At 46.0% G+C, this 22722-nt stretch overlaps 1 protein-coding gene across 10 annotated transcripts in view; it reads right to left on the bottom strand.

Annotated features, from left to right (window-relative positions):
- Window positions 1-153: 153 nt before the first annotated feature.
- myo5aa (myosin VAa) overlaps window positions 154-22722 on the bottom strand; it is a 30987-nt gene continuing 8418 nt past the window's right edge. The window contains exons 4-44 of one of the 10 annotated variants that reach the window (XM_029846302.1): window positions 22258-22402; window positions 21379-21535; window positions 20391-20534; window positions 19418-19499; window positions 18434-18541; window positions 18197-18303; window positions 17722-17987; window positions 17559-17640; window positions 17327-17467; window positions 16826-16951; window positions 16154-16237; window positions 15501-15503; window positions 14601-14756; window positions 14327-14424; window positions 14104-14190; window positions 13877-13985; window positions 13588-13799; window positions 13275-13431; window positions 12943-13182; window positions 12606-12854; window positions 11954-12047; window positions 11724-11869; window positions 11472-11585; window positions 11212-11346; window positions 10544-10600; window positions 10208-10435; window positions 8838-8846; window positions 8083-8183; window positions 7930-7986; window positions 6904-6984; window positions 6011-6209; window positions 5441-5506; window positions 5001-5094; window positions 4763-4912; window positions 4476-4630; window positions 4303-4392; window positions 4063-4213; window positions 3708-3990; window positions 3457-3631; window positions 3004-3084; window positions 154-2844 (exon numbers count right to left, since the gene is read on the bottom strand). In XM_029846302.1, the coding sequence (XP_029702162.1) occupies window positions 2692-2844; window positions 3004-3084; window positions 3457-3631; window positions 3708-3990; window positions 4063-4213; window positions 4303-4392; window positions 4476-4630; window positions 4763-4912; window positions 5001-5094; window positions 5441-5506; window positions 6011-6209; window positions 6904-6984; window positions 7930-7986; window positions 8083-8183; window positions 8838-8846; window positions 10208-10435; window positions 10544-10600; window positions 11212-11346; window positions 11472-11585; window positions 11724-11869; window positions 11954-12047; window positions 12606-12854; window positions 12943-13182; window positions 13275-13431; window positions 13588-13799; window positions 13877-13985; window positions 14104-14190; window positions 14327-14424; window positions 14601-14756; window positions 15501-15503; window positions 16154-16237; window positions 16826-16951; window positions 17327-17467; window positions 17559-17640; window positions 17722-17987; window positions 18197-18303; window positions 18434-18541; window positions 19418-19499; window positions 20391-20534; window positions 21379-21535; window positions 22258-22402 (5372 nt within the window). In that variant the 3' untranslated portion in view covers window positions 154-2691. Of the gene's footprint in view, window positions 2845-3003; window positions 3085-3456; window positions 3632-3707; window positions 3991-4062; window positions 4214-4302; window positions 4393-4475; window positions 4631-4762; window positions 4913-5000; window positions 5095-5440; window positions 5507-6010; window positions 6210-6903; window positions 6985-7929; window positions 7987-8082; window positions 8184-8837; window positions 8847-10207; window positions 10436-10543; window positions 10601-11211; window positions 11347-11471; window positions 11586-11723; window positions 11870-11953; window positions 12048-12605; window positions 12855-12942; window positions 13183-13274; window positions 13432-13587; window positions 13800-13876; window positions 13986-14103; window positions 14191-14326; window positions 14425-14600; window positions 14757-15500; window positions 15507-16153; window positions 16238-16825; window positions 16952-17326; window positions 17468-17558; window positions 17641-17721; window positions 17988-18196; window positions 18304-18433; window positions 18542-19417; window positions 19500-20390; window positions 20535-21378; window positions 21536-22257; window positions 22403-22722 lie in introns of all 10 variants that reach the window. The other 9 variants (XM_003969565.3, XM_029846303.1, XM_011609718.2 and 6 more) reach the window with 9 other exon arrangements.

The raw sequence follows: 22722 nt of genomic DNA, 5'->3' as shown, positions 1-22722 counted from the left end.
AAAGTGTAAACTGGAATCAAATGAAACTGCACCATGTGACATCCATGATTACATTCTCATTTACATGACCGAGGCATCGACTGGCACAGAGGTAAAGAAGCTGCTGCAGACAGTCCAACGGTAATGAGCTTTTGTTTTTTATTTTTCTTTTACAGATTTGACACTTTAGTCTAAGTTTCTAAACGGTGAACACATTCACTAATCACAGCTACCAAAGACTACCAACAGTCCAGTTTGTCAAATGTACACAGGGGTCAGAGGGGAAGCGGGGCTCACACCGGCGTGGCCGAAACCAGGGTGATGACTTTAGACTTTATAACTATATTTATATATTTATTTTAATGGCACAATAAACTCTAATGCTGATAAGAACAACGATTGTGTGACATGTGTCTACGTCGTATTCTACAGAAACTCCTGGGCGTGAAAACTACATCGCTCAACTGGCGGTGGACCGTTTCTCTCCCGACTATCAACGCGCGATGATGATGATGACGATGATGTGAGCAGGGAGGCTGCTGTGCGACGTGGAGGAGGAAGCCTGGTGGGGGGAATTAAAGGAAGAACAGTTGAAGCGAATTGCTAAAAAAGTGCATTTGAATGAACCAGTGTGATGGGGGTTCTGACAATAATGGCAGGACAAGAAAGATGATTTAAAAAACAAAGAGAAGATAACACCACAATATTGGTCATAAACATCCTTTACAGAGCAAATGATTGAGATAAGGCTTCATTCACAATGTGCAGCTAAGATCAGAACACACTTTATTAACAATGTTTGGAACATTCGTGGGCTTTAGCGACTACTTCAGTCTGTCGCGCCCCAGACTGCAGATATGCACTGTTTACACTACACGTTACACCAAACACAAAGAAAAGGCAGATGGATGATGTGGTCCCCATGGCAACATCTGGATATTAACATGTGCAACATTAAACAACTCGGATGCTAAACTCCTCCGTTCTGATATCCTGATAATGTCATCAGCACTGGTCTGTCAGAGGGTCGCCGACATGAAAACAGCCAATTTTGGGGTCTAATCCCAAACTCTTTCATATGTGAGCACTGTAATAAAAGCAGGCAAAGAAAAAGGTTCATGTTAGGGGGGGAAAAAGGCAAATTTTGCTGGTTAAGAAAGCAGGAGTTGAGGAGGTAAAAGTGCAACCATGAAGCAGCAAGGAGAATGCAGACAAGGCAAGGATTTGCTGTTGTTGTTGGAACAAATGGAGGCTTTTCTTCTACCAAAACCAAAACCACGCAGGTCACAGATCCTACCCTGAGCACAAACGTTCTACCTGTTCTATTGGTTTTGGTGAGGAAAACTCTGATTTCTCTGCTACAGACAGGAAGGCAAAAGGAGAGAAAGCGAGAGCAATCTGTCCGCTGACACAGCTAGCAACAGCGCTGGAATATGGCGGAGAAGAGAGACCCTCTCCTCAGTGACGCATGGCTTTATAAGAGAAAGTGTCATGACAATACTGAAATAAATAACTTCACAACAATAAAACATCTTCAAAGTTCTGCTTAGAGCCGTAACCAGAGATAAGAGAAGAAAGATCCGACAGTGCAAACTCCTGATGATACAGCCGCACTTGCATGATAACGTAAGGAAACAACATGCGGCGCTCAGCTCTGGTCTAGAAACAGCAGCAGGTCAAAACTCTTCAACGTTGGCTCAATCTCCCCCGTCGGCTAAAATTCACGCTACATCTGCCAAAAACCCGGGAGGTGTATCGAGAAACCCGATTAAATGGCTAACAAATAATCCTTAAACTACATTTACTGATGATGCCGACTTTAATATGAGGATGGAGCCAAAAACCTGCCAACAACAACGCGGTCAGACATGTTGTACAATCTTAAAGCATAGGGGCAGAAGTGAATGCAATAAATTAAACACATCATATAATACGAACACATATTTATAAGCATACGTATAAATAACATGGTACAGTGTGTGCTGTGTTTGTCTGCTCCAGGAGGTGATCTTCATCATGTCTGACATCAAAGTGAAATCTCATTCCTGTACGCGAGTGTCACGTTTCAGGTTTCCCTCTCGCATCAGCACGTAAAATCTCACGCGATAACGAGACAAATACACTGACCTACTGTGTTACAACAGTATACCGGGGGTGTGTGTGTGTGTGTGTGTGTGTGTGGGAGGGGAGAGATGTAGCGATGTGCAGATACAAGGGGACGGTTCGGCGGGTGTTCAAAATAAAACCAACCGGACTTTATTTAATTTAGGTTAAAAACACAAATTGTGGGTTTGTTGTGTGTAGACGCGAGTGAGTAAGGATAAGGTGAGCGAGGCGGGGATCTGGATAGTTTCCAGGGCGAGAGAGGAAGGGTTGAACGGGAATCTGAAGGGGGTATATATCATCTCGGAGAGGAGGGGCAAATGGTGAGCTACCTGCTGGTCTTAGTTCTAGTTGTGGTGTACCCCAAGGATCTATATTGGGACCATTGTTGGATATCTGGATGTAGCTCCTGCGGCTTCTCTATGAGGCGAGCTATTTACACAAGTGGGAGATGGATGGTGGCATGTGTATCACAGAGGTGTGTGTGCGTGACCAGAGGAAAGAAGTGACGCGCCGATGCAAGGGGACGGTTCAGCGGGTGTTCAAGTAGACACCAATCAGACTTTATTTATGTTGGGGTAAAACCAGCAGATTTTAGTTTTGGTGTGTTTATACGCGGGTAAGGAAGGCTAAATTGAGTGAGGTGGGGATCTGGATGGTTTCCAGGGCGAGGGAGGAAGGGCTGAACGGGAATGTGACGGGGTATATCATCTTTGTGTCCATCAGCAACTGAGGAGTCTCACAGCGGTCCCGCAAACGAGTCTGTGGGCAGAAAAAGGGAACAGGTGAAAGTTCAGTCAGCGCTGCTGGTGAAATGCAAGAGATGGTGAAATGTAAGAAGCATGTAAAAAACCGTAATAGAGTAAATATAAAGTGGTGTTTTCAGGAGCAACATTGTCTTACCCTTGAAACTGCACGTACCTGTATGGTGCGTATGAACGCAACAGACACTCTCTCCTCAAACTCGTTGACCGGGGTGTAAAGGTTCAAAACCTTCACGATCTGTGACATCAAACAGTTATCTCAAGTTATCTCAACAAAACAAGGTCCAAGAAGACATCATCGTGACTCCAATACTCAGATCACTTCAACGGCTTCCCATTTAACAGAGGATTCACTTCCTGTCCCGTTCTTTGATGTTTTAAGGCAGCATTAGTGTGTGAATGCTGAGTACTTGAGCATTGTCAATATGTTTAAACTGATGGTTTTGTTTCTTCTTAAAATTCTATTTCAGTGAGTTTTGTGGTAATGAAATGCTCTATAAATAAAGTTGTCTTTCCTTCTCTGCTTTATTAACCTAGTTTGGATAAACTGCGGTTGAAAAGAAACTCTGGCCTGGACCATATGGAGCCGGAGCACACTAGGGCAGATTACCTGAGCAGTGGTGAGGGCTTGGCACATGGAGCAGATGGCCTCGGCATCCTCGTCTGTCTTCTTCTTCACCTGCAGCAGTTGTGCAGCCTGGATCAGAGGCTCCAGGGTCTCCTTGGCTCCACAGATCATCAGACCTTTGTCTCTGAGCCACTCCTCCAGCTGGCTCACGTTGTACCTGTAAACACACGCACACATCAGTCCATAAACAAACACTTCCTGTGACCGGCCTCTCCTCTGAGCAGTTCCATCACCTGATCTGCATGCCTTTGCTCCAGGAGCACATGTCCTTGCGCAGCAGCAGGTTGTTCAGGGTGACGGCCCCGATGATGTAGAACTGCTGCTTCACCACCTGCTTGATGAGCTCGGGGTCGGTGCCGTGCTGGCACATGATGGAGTGGAAGGTGTTGAGCTGCCGTAGGATGGAGTCGAGGGTGTAGGTACCCTCGTCGGCGATGCTGGACGTACGCTTGCGCAGACCCGTGGGCTTCACCCCCGACACGCCCTGGATGGTCTCGTGCTCCAGCATCCCGGAGACTGCAGGAAACAGGCTCAGTGAGTTTCACACACCATCCGTGTCCATTAACAAAGGAGGGCGTGTGCACAGACCGATCATGGGCTGGAGGATGTTCTCCATGCATTTGATCAGCTGCTGATAGATCTGGATGGCCAGGTCACTGATCACCTGTCTGTACTCCGCCAGGTCAAAGTTGGACAGACAGTGTTCGTTCTGTCTCGATGTGTTGTGCTTCATGAAGGCCTGAAACAAAGACACAAGCACAGACGGACCCCTGCAGTGAGAAATTACAGGGTCCGGCGCGGTGACTGTGTCCTTCGGGACTGACTCACCTCGTCCCCGCTGTATTGTTTCAAACAGTGTAAAAAGCGGCAGGTGTTCGCCAGCCAGAAGGAAACGGTCTCGAAGTCGTCTCCACGTTTCTGGTGGGATGAAGAAGAACAAAGTGGAGTCAGTAAGAGAGGCGACAGTCGGCCAGAACATCCCACATCCGTCTGATACGAACCTTCAGGATCTTCTTAATGCTGTTGATGGTGGAAGTGAGCAGGGTGCGGACCTTCTGGTCGTCATTGACGTAGTCTGCGTGTCTCAGACACATGAAGAGGATGTAGGCCGGCAGACCTGGGATCAGATTGACGGCTACGCCTCGGGGCTTCAGCTCTGGAGGGACGCACACAGAAAAGATTGTTGATGGAAGGAGGTGAAGCAGATTCTCTCATCTAGTAATACACTGTGAAACACTATTACTAATCCATGGACGTCATTTCCCTCCTCATTGTTATTGGTTCTCACCCAGGATCAGGTTCTTGATCAGTTTGAGCTCATCCTCCTTCTTGTACTCCAGCATCCCTTGGAAGTCTTTCTCCCTGCGAGGAATGTTGACTGGATGAATCGGCTCTTCCACCATCTGACCTGGAGACGTCTGACCCTCGGTTTGACCCGCTGCCAGAGAACAAAAGGACAGAACATCAGACGACACGTTGGACAGCAGCTCTCGGACACACAAACATGAGCAGAGCGCGTCCTTTACCACCCATCTCTCCAATCCTCTTGGAATAAAGCTTCAGCTGCTTCTTCAGCTTGCGGATGGTTCGGTCCTGCTTCTCCAGCTGCTCCATTAGATCCTGAAAGAGAAAAGAAAAAAGAAAACTGTGAGGACAAACTGAAAGGCTGCTCAGATGAGCAACACTGCCCCCCACTGGTGTAACAACGCATTTTGGGGAATTGTAGCGCCCCATATGCAAAAGTTTCTTTGGAAAAAGAGTCATTAGTTGGTGGTAAAGTTTGAATCATAACAGGAACTGCTGATCTATATTAAACAGGAAAAGAGGGAAGTGCTCCAGGCTGCTGTGAATTACAGAGACTGCAGTGAAGAGTTAAAGCGACGCTCAGCTCTATTTGAGTCAAAACAACCTCCGTTAGTTCAAACGCATGCAGGCACACGTGCAGACAGACCACGTCTCTACATACAACCATCCGTCGTAAGATGATGACTCGAGCTTCTTGATAGGCTGTGGGGTCATCGGCCAACAGTTCCTGTCAGGTGACATCATTCATACACATAAGTGTGTGTGCGTGTGTGCGTATGTGTCTGGATGTTTGAGGTCCTCGAGTTCATGCGTGGGAAACGAAGATTATATTTCTGTTATACATAATTAATTTCAATATTTTATCACCATCCATTCAAAGCTAAAGTTGATGTAGAGCAAATATTATTTCACTTTGTTAGAAATACTGGGAGATGTCAGATTGGCGCCTGAAAGTCACAGAAAAAGTTCATGTTGTCGATGTAAAGATTAAAGTGTCTTGAATGTGAATTTTGGTTTCAACTTATATCTAACAGCTGTTTTGATCTATATCTGAAATCAAGTTAACCTGAGAGCAGGATGGAACAAACTAGATTTTTCTAAAATCATTGGTCCCTCAAAGGAAATATCCACATCCAACTTCATATGTATCCATGACTACCAGTGTTATGCCTATTTCTCTAGTAATCTATACATTAATTCTCTTTTTTATTATCTGTACGCAGCAGCGTACCAGGTTCTCGTTGGTGAGCCGTGTGATCTCGTGCTGCAGACTGGCTTCAATGCGAGCCTCCGGAGGCAGCTGAAGGTTCTGGGCCAAGAGCTGCTGCTGGCGGTTGTTCTCCTCCTTCACGCTCTGCAGCTCGCCGCGCAGCGCCTCCACCTCCACGTCGTAAGATCGCTTCTGAGTCTGTAGCTGGTGCTCCAGCAACCTTGAAGTTGAAAAGTTGATGAGGAAGGGAAGGGCCACATGGGACGGGGAAGGAGGGCAGAGGGGAGGAGGGCGGGGCGATGTGTGGGAGCAAGGAACAACCACGAGAAAGAACATGAACAGGAGGGAACAGCAGTCAGTGACAGAGCCTTAACCCATGATAGAGAGCAGGTGGAGCTTTTCACCAAAGGAAAGCAGCATGCTGCTGCAGCACAGAGCTGAAACTCTCATTCTGCAAAGTCATTAATATCTGCCGAGAAGTGCTGAAGCAGGCCGACCCGAGAGGAAGAGACGCACCGCCTCACCAATCTGCATCGGCCTCATCAGACTAACGTGCTCAAGTCACGTTTACATCGAATCACAGTTACCGTCACACCGTAGGAATGATCAGTACTGATATAGTGACGTGTGTAAAATTGTAACATGGTAGTAACATTGTTAACAACTATTGCACCTGGATCCACAAGGCAAACGAGGTTAGCAACAAGATAAGGTACCCTGGAACAGACAACAGCAGCAGCAGCATGAGAAAACAACCCAAAAACCCAACACCAAGCTGGTCTACAGTGATCTCCCCTCGGATATTAGGACAGACAGTGAAGAAAGAGGCTGATGGAACAGTGATAGAGTGAATGAACAGTGCTCCTCCTTTTCTTTCAAAGGGCCAAAGCATCATGCTCGAAAATCAGGGACACCTGATGGTTTCCTTTAAGCCCTGATTAACCAGCCACAGCTCTCCGTCCTCATTCAGCTTATGGAGGTCTGGAGCAGCAGATCTGACCGACACACAACACAGAGGAACATTAACACATCACAAAAAAAGGAAAAACTGCAGGATGATGGGGAGATGTGTGCAGAGAACAAAACCACGATGCAAGGCGCGTGTGCAGACGGTGTTAGAGACAAACGTATGGAAACAGACAAAACTAGTGTTTGTGTTGCTGCAGTTTAGATGATGTCTGTATGTTTGAAAAGAGAGAAAAACAGCACAGAAGGCAACATGGGAACAGAGCCTGGTAAGGTCTTTACCAAAGACAGAAAAAAAGACATCCGCAGTCACCTAAAGGGGCTGTGCATAAAATAAAAGGCTTGTTTCCATCGCACGACACATGGATGCAGCTTTTTAGGGTCATGGAGCTGAAGTGTCTCCGAATAGGGAACATGATGTAAATTCATGGTCACTGTTTTATTGATGGTGCCTCCACAGACCACAGGCATTCTGGGTAACGTGACCAAAGGAACATGACCCTAAATCATTAAATGCATACATTTCAGGAAGCGATCTCTTAATCTACTCGTTAGTAAAAGCTGAATATATAGAAAATGTTTCATATCCATGCTTTTGTGTTGCAGTTTAAAAAAAAAAAAAATTGCGTTGTAAAGATTGCAAACTGACTAGAACTGCTGAAGCACCTTCAAACCTCTATTTTTTAGATTTTTTTTTAAGTTTGAGAGAAACCAACATGCAGCATTGAAAACCATGCAGAAGAACAACCCAGAACTCTTCTTCAAAGACAAAGACATGTTCTACCATCTCAAACGGCAGCTGGTTAAAGCAGAGAAGAACTCTACTGTAGTGCTTGTGGTGCTACGTGACTCCACATGCTGTTAGGACACAGATCTACCCCATCTATCAACAATCAGCAACGCTCAGCCTCATCTTTAGCACCAACGTGGCCATGCAGGCTCCGTTCCATCATGCATGGGCCACGTTTCATTACCTCAGCCTACTCAGGAGATCACTGACTTCCAGGGAACTACGCATGAATGGCGCAGATCTGCACGGGACAAGGTTCACAGCCACACGTTCCTTGTATGTCAATGCCACAGTAACAGCAGGAGTGGAGGTGACTGGAGAAAAGGCCAGGGCGTACCTGTTGGTGTCTTTGAGGCCGATGCAAGCTTGCTTGAGCTCATCAGCGTCTTTCAGTTTGGACACATCCTGGGCGTAGACTGACGGTTCCGTCATGGTTTCCTGGAAATAAAAGACATCACTGTGGGATGATTTTACGCGTTACAGATGCAGACTCCTAAGTATCGGTGTGTGTTCCTGGCTGTCTGCTAGCTACAGTGAAGCTGCAGGCTGCGACTGTCCTTTTACTGTGGCGTCATCAACTCTCGGGCTGACAGGGAAGAAACATTAAACACACAGGATCTCTTCATGAGACAAACTGTGCTGCTGAACGTGGAGAATCAGCCCACTGGTCATGCTAGTTTGAGTAAGGTTCGTGGAACTATTGATGTCACAGTTTTACGTCTTCAGCGTGTGCTTAACAGACTCATTCTTACATAAAAGTGCTGTAAAACAGCCGATGATCTTACTGAATTTTAGTCAAACAAAACCATAAATGCATTCAGACAGGACAGACAAACACAGCTTGAGTCTCTGTGTGAACCCTCTTTTTTTGTTTCCTCCAATTCACATTTTGTGTTTGGATTCGTTCAGCAGTCACGTGACTTCATGCTTGTGCAGGAAGTTCCATTGGCGAGTGCTCCTATCATTACCATTGTTGTCACGTGACTGCAGTTATGGAAACAACTGCTCAAAATCGTTCTGGGAGGCTTCACAAACAAAAAACGCTGTGTGAGACGGGGCAACAGTCATGCATGGTGGATTATTAAACGGTACCTTCTCATCCTGTGGGCAAGCATGGATGGAGGAGAGAAGGTGGAGACGGGAGCGTTAGACACACTGAGGGTAGTAGTGAAAACATCTAGTTATTATCTACATAACCATTTAGGTGCAGCGAAGACACATCATCAGTGATGGAACATGGGGTCATTGGGTCTTTTGGATCAGAGATCCTTGCCCGGCCCAGCCAGGGTCGATCCGGTCCCAGCTTTTCTCTGAGTGGCTTATAAAGTCTCCCTGCTTGAACCACAGCCATCTCGTCACCTTCACTGCAGCATCAGTGATGTCATTGATGGCTTTACTTTTGCGCTGGCCGAGCAGCCCCAGTTTACTCACTGCTCTCCAGAGTGACTGGCCTGCAAAGTCTCAGCACCCAACCTCAATGGAGTCACATTGGGTCGACTGTTGCTTCGACACATACGGGACAGCTCTTCCACTCAAAGGCCTCCTTCATTAACTGTTTCCTCAGGAACAGTTAATGAGCATAATGTCTAGCCTGACTGTTACCCAAGGTCCACCTTTAATGGTCAGACCCTGTTGCCAAAAGGCCTCCTGGTTGGTTCGGGTGGTGTTTTAGCTCTGCCTCCTATAATTCAGGTAGTATCGGGCTTCCTCCAACCCTGCTCGGACCTCCTTCTGGACTCGCTGGCCCCTAATTCCCCTGATGTTGTTATAGCTGTGTCTTGTTTGATACCCACCCAGATGTAACTGTAGGTGGCATTAAGGTATTTATTAACATTGTCTTGTGTGCAGTCAAGCCATCCACTTTGTTTCTGCCTGAGAATCTTCTTAGTGAATCCAAAATACGATGCTGGCTGCCTGCGTTCTGTCCCTCTCTCTCTGTGCCACTCTTCCTGACTGTGAGTGATTTGATGTTATCAATCTTAGCCACACCAGCTTTATCCTCCTCCTTTGCCTGCATGTACTGACAGCGGAACGGTCTGGGGTCCTGTCGCAAACGGCTGTTCTCCTCCCCACGATTTAGTGGATCTCCAGGCCATGCTGGATGTTGCCGCATACACAGGCTGCACTCGCAGTTGTTATTTCAATTCCCTTGGGTATTTGTGTCTGTCCAGTTAGTAAACATGGGACTTTCTGTTTTAACAGTTAGGCAATGCTATATTTTTTTGCTTCTGCCACAAAAAGGTCATCTCAGGTAAGAAATTAGTCTGGTGGCTGTTGTTATTTTAAAAAATTGTACAAACAGACACACAAAGAATCTGAATGCATGAAAACACAACACATATGTAAGAAGCTGGATGTCAGCAGAGTGTTATCTGCCATCATCCAGCAGCACAGCAGCAGCAGACCACAGTCTTCAGATGTTCACAGACAGGTGGAACAGCACAGGACGTAAACTCTTCTACCTTGTGCTGCATGGCTTCCTTCTGGCTGACCAGCTGGGAGCGCAGGATCAGCACCTCCTCCTTGCGGACGTCCAGCTCCTCACAGGAGGCAGTGAGCTGCTCCAGGAGCACCTTGTAAGCGGGAGAGCCGGGGGCTCCAGCGCTTGCAGACGCATCTCGCAGAAGACTTTGCCTCATCTCTGCCAGGTCATGTTTCAACTTCTTGTTCTCTGACTCCAGCTCCTGACGCTGACGAGTGAGAGCATTAGCGTGAGACGAGGACATAAAGACTAAAACACGGGTAGAAATCAGGGAGTAAATAAACGTGATAAAGATGTTTTGGATCAGGCGATTCACCTTCAGGGATTCGTACTCCAGCTCTGCACCACGAGCCTTTTTAAGCTCAGCGTCATCCTGAAAAGCCATAAAATAGGTGTTAAAAATTTAGGACATTGAAAAACTCAATACTATAAAATGGAAAAGGTGAAGTCAAGTCACCTGATTCCATCTTAGCTGTGGTATAATGACCATATATCACAGTTTTGCCTGTTAATATTATAACTCCACGTGTGAGACTCAACAACAAACTCCTACCTTAAAGTAATCATAACAAAAGTGATAATCTTTAACATTAGTAAGAGAGAAAATGGAAAAGGAGCACATTGAAGACTGCTGTTAAGATGCATGTGTGTCAACAGACCTTAAGATAGTGTCTAAACAGCACTTCAATGATTTTTTTGAGAGACTTACGGTCCTGTAGGGAACGCTATGGCGAACCATATGGAGTGAGCATATGGTGCCTCCTCAGAAACACCAACACTTTTAATGGCTGCATCATTGAAGGTAACGTTCACGTCAATAAAATGTATATTTCAGAATAGTCCTAGTCCTAGCAACAACAAAACTAGTCTCTCTGCTGTCCTCGCTGCAACTTCACCTGGGTTTGTGGCCGTCTAACACATTGTATCAAAAATACACCAGCGAGCTGCTTAAGGAAGAGATGAGTGACGTGTAGTTAGCGGTACCCTGGCTCTGGCCCGCTGGAACTGATCTTCTTTGTTTTCCAGCTCATTGCGCAGTGATTGCTTTTCTTGCTCCAGCTCTGTGACGCGCTTCTGTAACTTGAGGGTCAGCGAGGTGTCCATTCCCCGTGTGACATCCTGCGTGACACCAAAGTTAGAGTAGGCGCACAACGTCTCTCCACAGGATAAGCAAACACACAACAGCTGTAATCTTCATTCAACACCTGGCGACGTCCAACTTTATTTTATGAGGACATTCTTACTTCGGCGGCGCGGGAACCTTCTTCCAATTCGGCGTACTCGGAGTTGTAGGTGTACTCTGATTCGTTGCTGCTGTGGGTAGAATCTGTTCTCCTGTGACCAGGCTTGGAGACCTTCTAGATGTCACACAAAAATATTAATTCCATTTAATTCTTCACTGAAGAGTCCAACATATGTTTTTAAAAAAAAAATCAATAAAATAATTTGCGTCAAAAAGGTATGTAGATGTAGATCTCTCCGAGAGGGAGACTCACCAAGGAGGTCATCTCCTCTTTCAGGTCGTCGTATTTCTCCTCGAGGCGAAGGTGTTCTGTCAGGAGATTCTGGTAGCGAGATCGCTCCTCGTTCAGATCCATCTCCAGCTGCTGGGTCTCCTGCGTGATCGCACGGGCCATTTTCTCTGACGGGGGGGGGGGGGAGTAGATGCGGAGAACTTAAAGAAAGAGCTTATATAAGGCTAAAAAAGAGCATTATTTCTACATACCTGTCATCTGCTGATTCTGTTCCTGAATCAATCTGTTCAAGTCGTCCTTGTCCTTCTTCAGGAAGCCATTCTGTTCTTTCAACTCCGAGACCATCTACATACACAAACCCACAAATTTAGTTACAGTTCATCAAACCTTAACTCATGTTCAGGAAACACTCTTTGACACACAAAGACACCATGTATTGACCTCAGTATTGAACTAATCTACCTCCTGTTCTCACCTGCCTCTGGCCAACACGGCCCTCTCTGCCCACCACATTTCCCCCTGGATCGCTCTGGCTCCTAAATTAGGGAACATTTGTTTTGTTCTGACACTGGCATGACTGTTTATTGCTTATATTCACCATTGATCCAGAAAACTACAGGAGCCTTTGTTTCTACTGAACCTCTAAGACTAACACCACCACCCTAAACTCACCGAGTACCACTAATTGCATTTTGGATTAATTGGGAAGGTGCACAGGGGACAGTGACTATATCTGGACAACTATGTGGAGGGGAAATAACGTTCAATATCACCAAAACAAATAAATATATCAATTAACAGTGCTTATTAGACAGACATCATGAAATGTGTGCAGTAAGGGTTGAAGTCAAGAAGTCCCGGGCTCCAGATAAATCTGGACACGGCTCTGGGTTTCTGACTGACCTTCTCCATTTCGTCCCTGTAGGTCTTAGCCCAGTCTTCGATGGTTTTCTTCTCCTGTTGTGTGGTGCTCAGCTCCCTTCTCAGCCTCTCCAGCTCCTCCTGCAGTGAGGACACCTGGTTGGTTTTGTTCTTCGCCTCTTCCTCCACCCCGCGCAGTCGACTCAGCTCGCCGCGTAACCTCTCGCTCTCTGTCGTGTAGGAATTCTCCAGACTGGACAGCTTCTCATTGAGGGACCGGTTGTCCTTGTTCTGGAGACATGAGGTTGACCAGACATCAGGAAAAATACCCAAAATATATTAATACTTGAAAAAATCGAGACAACATTTAGAAACTGACCTGATCGTCGATTCTTCTCTGCAGCTGCATGATCTTGTTCTCCATTCCTTTGTTGAGCTTCTTGAAGTGCTCCACTGAGCGGGCTTCGATCTTCAGCTTCTTCAGCTCGCGCCTGGCCCTCATCCTGCGGATGCAGCACTGCAGGTACACGATGGCCTTGAGGGAGCGCTCGTACCAGCAGCGCGCCAACCAGCCCCGAACGTGCTTCTGAATGATCACCACCTTATGCTCCCGCAGCAGCTACAGTGCAGAAAAGGTGCAAAAGATGTGATTATGACATCATCACCAGTGCACTGCTCCTCCACCATCCAAAGTTCTCAGGTGCATCCTACCGCCTGGTACTTCTGTCGCGCCATGTAAGCTCTGAGAATCGTCTGCATGGCCAGAGCGGCAGCCTGTTTCTGCCTGTAGCGCTTCTTCTCCACACACATCCTCTGGTACTTCTGGATGATGGTGGCTGCTCGAGTGCGTCGCATGAACTTGGCCAGGCTGAGGAAGACCACGATGAAATCATCTCTTTAAACACCCTTACTGACGTTCATATTACTTCAAATTTATCACCAATCGAACTGCAACAGAACTAAATATCAAACACTGGCCGCCAGGTGTCATTGTGTGGCTGACCAGCCTGAAGGATCATCTCACCAGCGAGCCTGGTATCCTCTGGTGAACCTCTGGATGGTGATGGCAGCGCTTCGCTGGCGCAGATACTTCTTGCGTGCCAACCAGCAGCGGATGGTTTTTTGGATGCGAATGCAGGCGGCGCGTAATTTGTCCGCTCTCAACTTCTCCAAGTAGGCAACCTGGCCGGCCCTGAAGAAAATCTTGGTTTTCCCAAACTGGTATTTATCCTGGTCCTGAAAAACACAGGCAGGGATCAGAAGCTGAAAGGAAACCGATAACGAAAGGTTGACACCGAAGGCGTCTGACTGACTCGAACTAATTTCTCCAGAACGTTCCTACAGGTCAGCTTCTTGTCAGGTAACACATCCTTCTGCTTCATCAGCACTCTGTAACGGCTGAAGAACTCCTGGTACGTCCATCTGAGCAACAGGGACAAGAAAAGAAATGTTTCAGCAACTCCTGATATCCCGATGATTTGAAATTTAAGATCATTGTCCTCATCAGATTTCAACCCTGGCAGCGGCACCGAAACAGTACCTGGATGGGAAACCTGCAGCAGAGATGCGGATGGTCTCCAGGACGCCGCACGCTCTGAGCTGCTGCACAGCACGTTTGGGATCGAACCTGCCAACATCCACAGAACAACATTATTTGCCACAGCAAAGCCAGAAAGCATTAAAATAAAAAGGAAGGTCAAATTCTTAAGTTCCACTTGGATTTAATGCCTAAAACCAGACAAAGGTCGTCCAGGGTGACTTACGTGAAGGCCAACTTATAGTCATTGGGTTTTATGCAGCGCACATAATGTGGGGTGGTGGCGTTCAAAGTCTCCATCAGCATTTGCAGAGAATTACGGAACTAAAATGGAGGACACCAAAGCATATGTGACTAAAGCAGGGCACATTTAAGGTGTGCCAGGAATATTTTATACATTGTGTATAATGCAAACTTTTAAACACAATGATTTAATAGAACAAAAACTCAGTCTGGACTGAGCACAGTGGTCGGGGGGTGGGGGGGGGGGTCTTATCAACCTGGCAGCCGACGGTCTTCTTGTGCTCCCTGCTGCTCTTCTCTCGGCTCTTGTCGGGTTTGACGCTGAGGCGGGTCCGGCCTCCGGTGCCGGGGGCCTGACCGGTAGGGCTGGTGGCTTTCTCCTCATCCTGGAACAACTCCATGAGCAGTTCAAACTGTGGAGCACAGGCAGGTTATTTAGAGGTGCAATGATGGGGAGATGCTTTACTCTAGCGGTGCCGCATACACAGGGCTTCTCACTGAGCAGCATCCATGCAGATCCCTACTGCACACAGCCAAACAAAGCACAATCACAGCTTCAATAAAAGCATTCATCATCAATTATAAATACTTCGGTTGGTAATTAAGAAAAATAGCATGATTACTTGATTCAGCATGAGTTAATGTGGCATAAGTGTCTCAACTAGATGTGTAAGTGGATGGCACAATGTTTGTTAGTGCTCATTACATTTACAGTGGTTAAAAATGAATAATGATTAGCCGTGGCCATACATAGCTATTACATTACTGGTATACCAGACACGTATTTAGCCTGTGATGCTACCATATTTTATATAACACTGATGTTATGTGAGGATGAAACCTCAGGTCCTCCCACTGTTCTCCCAGCGTTGCCATGCAGCCTCACTCACCAGCTTCAGCCAGAACTTTGTGCACGGCTGCAGCACTGTCATCAAATAAAAACACCCTTCTTCTTTGTGTTTCATGTCCTCCCCCTCTTTTTAGTCCTCCCGGAGAGTCTTTAATGTTCCCCATGCAGCTAACAAATACACATATAGTTCACCAGTCCTCAGTGTAGTTAGTAGATAATAAGTCAGTGTTAGACAGGAGGACAGAGGCAGGGAGGGATGGAGGGAAAGGAAAGCACAGGCAAGTGTTGTAAGAACACCTCTGTTTACCTTCTGCTGGCAGGGTGTTGTCATGATGAGGGCACAACCAGACATACATAGACAACACATTGAGACATGGCAACAACAGAAAACACAATGGCAATAAGGATGGTTGAATGGAAACAGCAAAAGTCTAAAATCAAAATCAGCTCAAGGCCCTTTGAGGGCTGCAGTGGCATCAGACAAGATCGACGGTGGAGCTGGCGCGGAATGAAGATACGTGACGAGTGTTGTTTTGAATGAAATGACTGTGAAAACAAAGGTTTAAACATGATTTGTGTCACATGTATACACCGTTCTGACTGAACCAGCAGTGCTCTTGTAAACATTTCATTGTTGTATTCTCCTTCAGGGACGTAAAAACTGAAGCAGTAAGCCTGAAATCATGTTTCATGAATAGTTAAATAAATGATGTAGAATTCAATAAAATACTGAGTGTAGTCAAAGTAGTGTGTGTGTGTTCTGTTTATTTAAATTGACCAAGTAACAATAATTTATTTGGCCAGTGGGGGCGCTGGCCCTTCACATGAGTAAAAAGGGCAGGTACCAGCAGGCGCTACATGTTCCCCTGAACACTAAACTGTGCTACTGGCATGTATGAATGTATGGACAGCTTCGGTTCCGACTGGGCTGTCATAATGTTACACTGTGGCTGTGCTCACCTTGCTGGCCTTCAGCACGTTGATCTGTTCTTCATTCACCGTGTCCTTGTTTTTCGCAAGGAAACCTTCACACTGGTATTCAACCTGCCCACCAAACAAACAGTCTGTTACAATGACTGAAATTCCATTTCATCCTTTTTTGGGGCCTTTGCTGCACTTTTACTTCGCATCTACTGCATTTCTGATGGCATTTATCAGCACTTGACAAATAAATTAACCAAATTATGCTTATATGACAGAGGTGGAAAGACTAGTCATGGTTAGAAAATGTGTCCTTCTATTCTAATATCAGGAGACTAAAATGGGAAGGTCTGCATTAGTTCTTGACCCATTTATCTGTAACCTTATAGTGAGGACCTAAAAATGGACATGAAACCCAACTCTGCAGCACTTCTCCTGCCACACTAATGTGGAAGACACCAGCACACACTCAAATATTTCACTGCTTAAACTGTTTTTAATGTGAAACAATGACGACTGAAAGTCCTCCGGCCATACTAAAAATAAACATGCGAGCACTGCAGCAGACACTGCAGCAATCTGTCCTTACCTGTTGTCTGCTGAGCTAAAACACACACCTTCTGCCCACAACATGGACTCCCTGAAGCGATTAAACCATTCACAACGCTGACTTTGGGCATATAAAAACGCTATAATGCTAATAGAACAGACCTTGTCGGCAAAATGTTGGATGATGAAAGCGCGGTTGGACATGCGGGGCTTTTCAAAAAGTGAACAGGTCTTTAGGTGAGTGTTATAGAGCTTCTGAGCCCACGAATCATCTGACCCTTTCGGCATCTGGTAGGAAAACGCAGGAGACACAATGGAAATGTTCATTGAAGAAACATGTAAACATGTTGCTTAAAGCACCTGAAGAGAAGAAAACCTTTAAGTATTTAAGATGATATGAGGGCATCACACTGTAGTGAATCAAAGCTTAATTATAGTATTTGCATTAGCCCTCAAAACGTTGAACAATGTTTTGACTCATTTGAGGCCACCTCAAATGAGTATTTGTAGCAATTTACTGACTGAGTGGATGCTACAGAGACATTCCCTCTTTAATCTGTTGTAAACGCTGCTCTCTGAAGCATCCTGAGTGCCTGAATCATTTAAAATGAGGAGAATTAGCTAATTATTGGAAAGGTTTTCAGCGCGCCAGGTCCTGTTTACCTTGCACTCCTCATCCAAAAGGTCAAGGATGCCCATCTTGGCTTCTATAAGGTTGATGCATGGCTGATTGTCATAAAAGTCAATGAGAGTCCAGGGGATCTGCTCCTTCATGTACTCCTCCTGCTCCAGCTTGAATACATGCTGCAGGAGCACACACACATGTGCATATGGTGATGAAGACGCCTCTGAATAAATGAAATACTGTCAGGTTCTTCCCAACACTCCTACTCACCATGTTGAACTGCTGCTGAAGCTTTTCATTAGCATAGTTTATACAGAACTGTTCAAAACTGTTGATCTCAAATGTCTCAAACCTTAAAGGGAAGAGCAGATTTATTCAGGTCTCTGTAGGTGTGTGTATATTTTCATCACGTGGTCAATTTATAGAAATTTACCCATAGATGTCAAGAACCCCGATGAAGGAGTGCTGTTTGACGTTGGTGATGAGAGCTTTGTTGACGTGCTCCACAATCCAGTTGAACAGCTTGGCATAGATGTGTTTGGAGAGAGCGTCACGGGCGTTGGTGGCCTGCAGACGCGGGAGGGGCTTTATGTACGTCTCGGTCGCCGTCTTTAGCTTCCTGTGGCACAGCCAGTGAGACATGTCCTGGTAGGTCACGCCCACAAGGTTGCAAAATGCTGTCAGGTGGACATTGTTGGGCTGCAGGGAGGAAAGAGCGTGAATCCAAGTATCTCAAACCCACTGAAGAGAAGACAGTATTTAATGTGCTTAGTAGCAACGTGACTGCGTGTGTTGATGTTGTTTTAAAAATTACACTTAATTTGAGATACTGCAATATATTAGAAAGCAAAACTAATCATCAGTCAACACAGAACACTAAGAGTCCTGCAATATTGTGTCCTCCTCACTGCGATGATGCTGCTGTCAGAGTCTTTGTCCTTAATCTCCACGTTCCCCAGGTGAAGAATGGCAGCCAAAACTCGGAAGACGCCCATCTGAGAGCTCTCATTAATACCTGCAAATGGATCCAAAACATCACATCTGTGCCTAAAAGCAGTGAAAGGCTAGTGCAACCGCCACGAGAGTAGATTTGTCAGGATTAGGGTGCACATTCTGGTGCGTTAAATGAAGGAGACTCGTGTTACCGAGGAGGGCAAAGGCGTGCCGAGTGTTGCTGAGCTCTTTGGTGTCGTCCACACCGTCAATAACGGGGCTGCGGCCCTGCCTGGTGTAGAGGAATTCATTTGCACCGCCTGAGCCAAGAGAAAAGAGTGATACAAGAGCTTCATACTGCGCTCACCCAAACGCAACTGTGCATTCACGACATGCTCCTTCACATTCATTTGTGATTAAGGATCCCACTGAGTCAACAGGATAGTCTGCAAATCAAGATAATGGCCAAGGTTCTGAAGACGCTGGGCACTCTAACTCATAAGTAAGGGTGAAAATGGATCACTGACTCGAGATTAACAGCAAAGCACATGTGGTTCCATGATGATTATCACTGTTCAGGCTTATTAAAGATAAAGAAAGAGACCATTTTTACGTAAAAATGATGTTAAAACCTCCACAATGGACGGCTTTATACCATCGCAGACGTCACGCTCTGACCTGAGCAACAACAGCTCCTTTAACTGGGCCAGGAAGTCAGCACGAAAGGAAAAGACACCAGCTGTGTGTGTGTGTGTGTGTGTGTGTTTACTAGGATGAGCAGGTGCAGGTCCACATAGGGGGGCTTCTGTATGAGAGTCTGTACACCCACAGAGATAAATCCAAACCCACTGAAAATGTAATATCTAATCTGCCTTTAATCTATTGTCTGACAGGCCTGTTTTGGCAAGTTATTGTTCTCAGTTCCAGAGGGGAAAACGCACATTTATGATTGGATTTTACTCTGCAATGAGCTGCATCAGTTCCAGTTAAAATGAGTGAAATCTCTGCAAACAGAGCTTTTAAGCACTGTTTTGTTTGACTGAGCCTTCGGCCGATTTAAAAGGTGGATTTTCAGTTTTCCTCATCAAAAGGTCTGTTTCTGTATTTACTGCTGACATTAAAGGTAAGGCACCCCCAAATGCCCGAAGCTTGTCATTCATTACGTGCAGATGTATAGATATATGGAAGAGACTTACTCAGCTTCAGAGACTTGAGCTCCGGCAGATGGGACGAAGCGCAGAGCTGGTAAAAGATGTGATAATTCCTCTCTTCATCCGCCTACAATAAATCAACAGAATCAGAAAAAGTAGAATCATGCTTAAAACTAATGTATAAAGGAATGCATGTGCACCATATGTTATGCATACAATATGCGGTATTGTATTGCTAAATTAAATGAATTCACACATATTCACAAGCGTGTCCAACCTGCAGCTCATTCATGAGGACTCCTTTCACCACTGACTGTGAATGTACGTCACACTTGCTGCACAATCACACATCTGGAAGCTCCACTGCAGCTGTTGTTGGTTTAACATCTCGCTGAAGGACGTTATTACCAACGGGTCAGGTGACGCTACATGATAGTGATGCTATTAGATTTGCATCTGCCACAAACACAACGCGAGAGGTGCCGTTCCATCCAGTAGAACCACCTGTCAGACAGAAATACCTGCACCCTGGGGAGCTACGGATGTGTGTCCTGGGAAAGCGTCCTACATTAGGACAACACACACCCAAACATGCATCTGTGACTGGGTGATAGCTGAGCTTAGCATGTGAAAAATGCAGAGGCAACATTTCACAGCACCGTCCTCATTCCTCAAAAGCTCTGACCGTGACAGCAGCGTGTGTGTGCGTGTACTCGTGCATGTGTGTGTTATCTCAACAACTGGATCAACCAGTGTAGAGGAGAATAAATAGACAAAGCTCCTCAACCAGCTTCAAATGTGTGCTTTGGCCTCTTTTGTGAAACCTGTATCATTAATAACTTAACCGTATGTCCCATCACCTATTTAAGGGACAGTTTAAAACCAAAACATGCTCAATATCAACACGTGATTCCACACTCCGACTCTAACATCCTGCTCCCTTTTTTCCAGCTGCTGTTGCAGAAATTCAAGTCCGACTGAAGCATTTGTACCTAAACTCGATTGTGTGCGTTCGTACTTGAAAGACCACGCGTGACTTTTCCAGTAGATACGTCCTCATGTTGGCGCCGATGATGCGGTAGCGAGTGTCGAAGCCGATCTCGATGTATTTCCCAAAACGACTGCTGTTGTCGTTCCTGGTTGTCTTTGCATTCCCGATGGCCTGCGTGACAGACAGCAATAGATGTGTGAGGACAGTTTTTACACAAAGCGGCTCAAGACCTGCGTCTTTATTTTGATACCCTGACTTTCCTCCTACAGGGTGGAACACAGGGTGGATGCTGGACCGCTCAGGGTTATTAGTGCCTGAGCAGGGAACACAGGACGTTCTTGGCGAGTTAAGAACACTCGGCCATTCAGTGCAGACAAGGACCCTTTCAGCAGAGCAGGTATTCCACTCCCCGCTCCCATCAGCCACACACGCGTAAACACGCACTCACGTGTTGGGTAATAACGGAAAAGGCTGATGCAACCATCTGCGCCCACGCTTAAGAGGCAGGAATGACATCACTACAATAAAAGAAAGCTTTCTCTTCACGGAGTCAGCTCGTCTGAGATTGGCTCGAGGTGAAAATGGTGACTAGGATGACGGTGAAGAGCGGTGAGAAACCGCGGCTGCGGAGGGGGGATGGTAGGGCCTAGAGGAGGGAGGGGATTAGTGGCATATGGGAACAGGAGAGTTCTCTCCCTCCTCATCGTTATGACTCTCCAGGAGGAAATGCAATACACGCACGCACACACACACACACACACACACACACAGATAAATCACAGAGAAGAGAGTGAAAGTGGTGAAACTGAGTTGAAGGGAGGGAATCAGCAATGAAGAAATAGAGAAAAGAGGATATGACGCTGCAAACAATAATATTCAGCCCGAATGATTCGCATTCCATAAAGTGAGTAAGAGTCAGAGTAGAGCAACTGCAGTGTCAGAAGGCGTTGCATGTTCCTGATCTCTGAAGCTAGAGAGGACATGTCTGTCTCTTTAGGATCATAACTGTCCTCACCTCCATGATGGGGTTGGAAGCCAACACCTTCTCGTCGATGTTGGCCTCGCTGGCGGAGCCGCTGACCGTGGCAAAGTATCTCATGGCGTATTTGGCTGAGACCGTCTTTCCCGCACCAGATTCCCCGCTTACAATGATGGACTGGTTCCTTTCATCCCTGGCGGAAAAGCAAAACCCAAACCAAACAATATAATGGACAATACGTTTAAAACCACAGTGGCCAAGATTTTAAACAGCTGTATAACAATAATGAGGCGGACTTAAAGCCTGGCATCCCTCCCGTTCCTATAGCTAGCTCAGTTATTCAGCGTGCAGCTCAGACTAAACATCGTGCTGTTGTGCATGTTACAGATAAAAAGAGGCCAGCTTCCTTATCCTCAGCTGTAGTGCAGCTCAGTTTTACGTGATGGCAACAGGTAAAGAGAGCAAGTGGTGTTAAGAGAAAACAGGAGAACAAGAGTAGTGTCATTATGGCCTGTCAATTAAAGCTCGGAGGAGACAGAACATGTTTGATGCTGCAGGCAAAGCATGTGCTAACCCAGCGCCGCTACATCGTACCCCTGCTGAGCGCCCTTCATATTCCTGGTTTCAGGTGTGAGCTCAGTAATTGCTGCTTCTTTTCTTCCTGTTAGGAAAGCTGCATCTGCTGAAACGTTTCCTTCTTTTCCTTGAACATGGAGTCTGATTTAATTTGTTTTTCTGTGGCTTCTCGATATACGAAGCCTTTTGAAATGTTTGACATAGAGAGGGAAGTCTGTTTTGCACCTCTAATGCATACCTGAGAAATCACTCAGAAATCACTATTTCTGGTTCTGTTCTGACCTACAAACTAACCTGCAGAACCAGGACCCCTCGGGTCTCTCCTCCACACATACGAACCTGGCCATTTGTTTGTATGCTTCTTCTGCCACAGCGAATATGTGTGGGTCCATGTCCCCCATGTTCTGACCACTGTAAGCATTAATGATGTCGGTACCGTAGATCGGAAGGGTTTCATAAGGGTTGATGGCCACCAGAACGATTCCTGCAACCCAAAACGCAAACACGTGGAATGAAATAGACATAAATGAAGTATCAGGGTCTTAAGGTAACATTTAAATGGTTCATTATTTCAAGAGAAACAACATACATTTGATAAATGCTATGAAAATAAGCTAAGTTTAAGACAGACTTTGGAAATTTTGCCTTATGTGGCTTTACAGTACAATGATAAACTAGACAGGGGGAAAGTCTGCCCCCTACAGGCCACGCGGAGAAAGGCAAATATGTGTCATGATGGTCGTTTCAAGCATGCAAGTTTTACAGTGTGAACGGTCAATAACAACCGCAGATGTTTCAAAATGA

Source organism: Takifugu rubripes, chromosome 13 (assembly GCF_901000725.2).
Source record: "Takifugu rubripes chromosome 13, fTakRub1.2, whole genome shotgun sequence".
Classification (NCBI taxonomy): Eukaryota; Metazoa; Chordata; class Actinopteri; order Tetraodontiformes; family Tetraodontidae; genus Takifugu; species Takifugu rubripes.
Note: the sequence above shows the minus strand (reverse complement) of the source record. Positions and strands in the feature narration are given on the sequence as shown.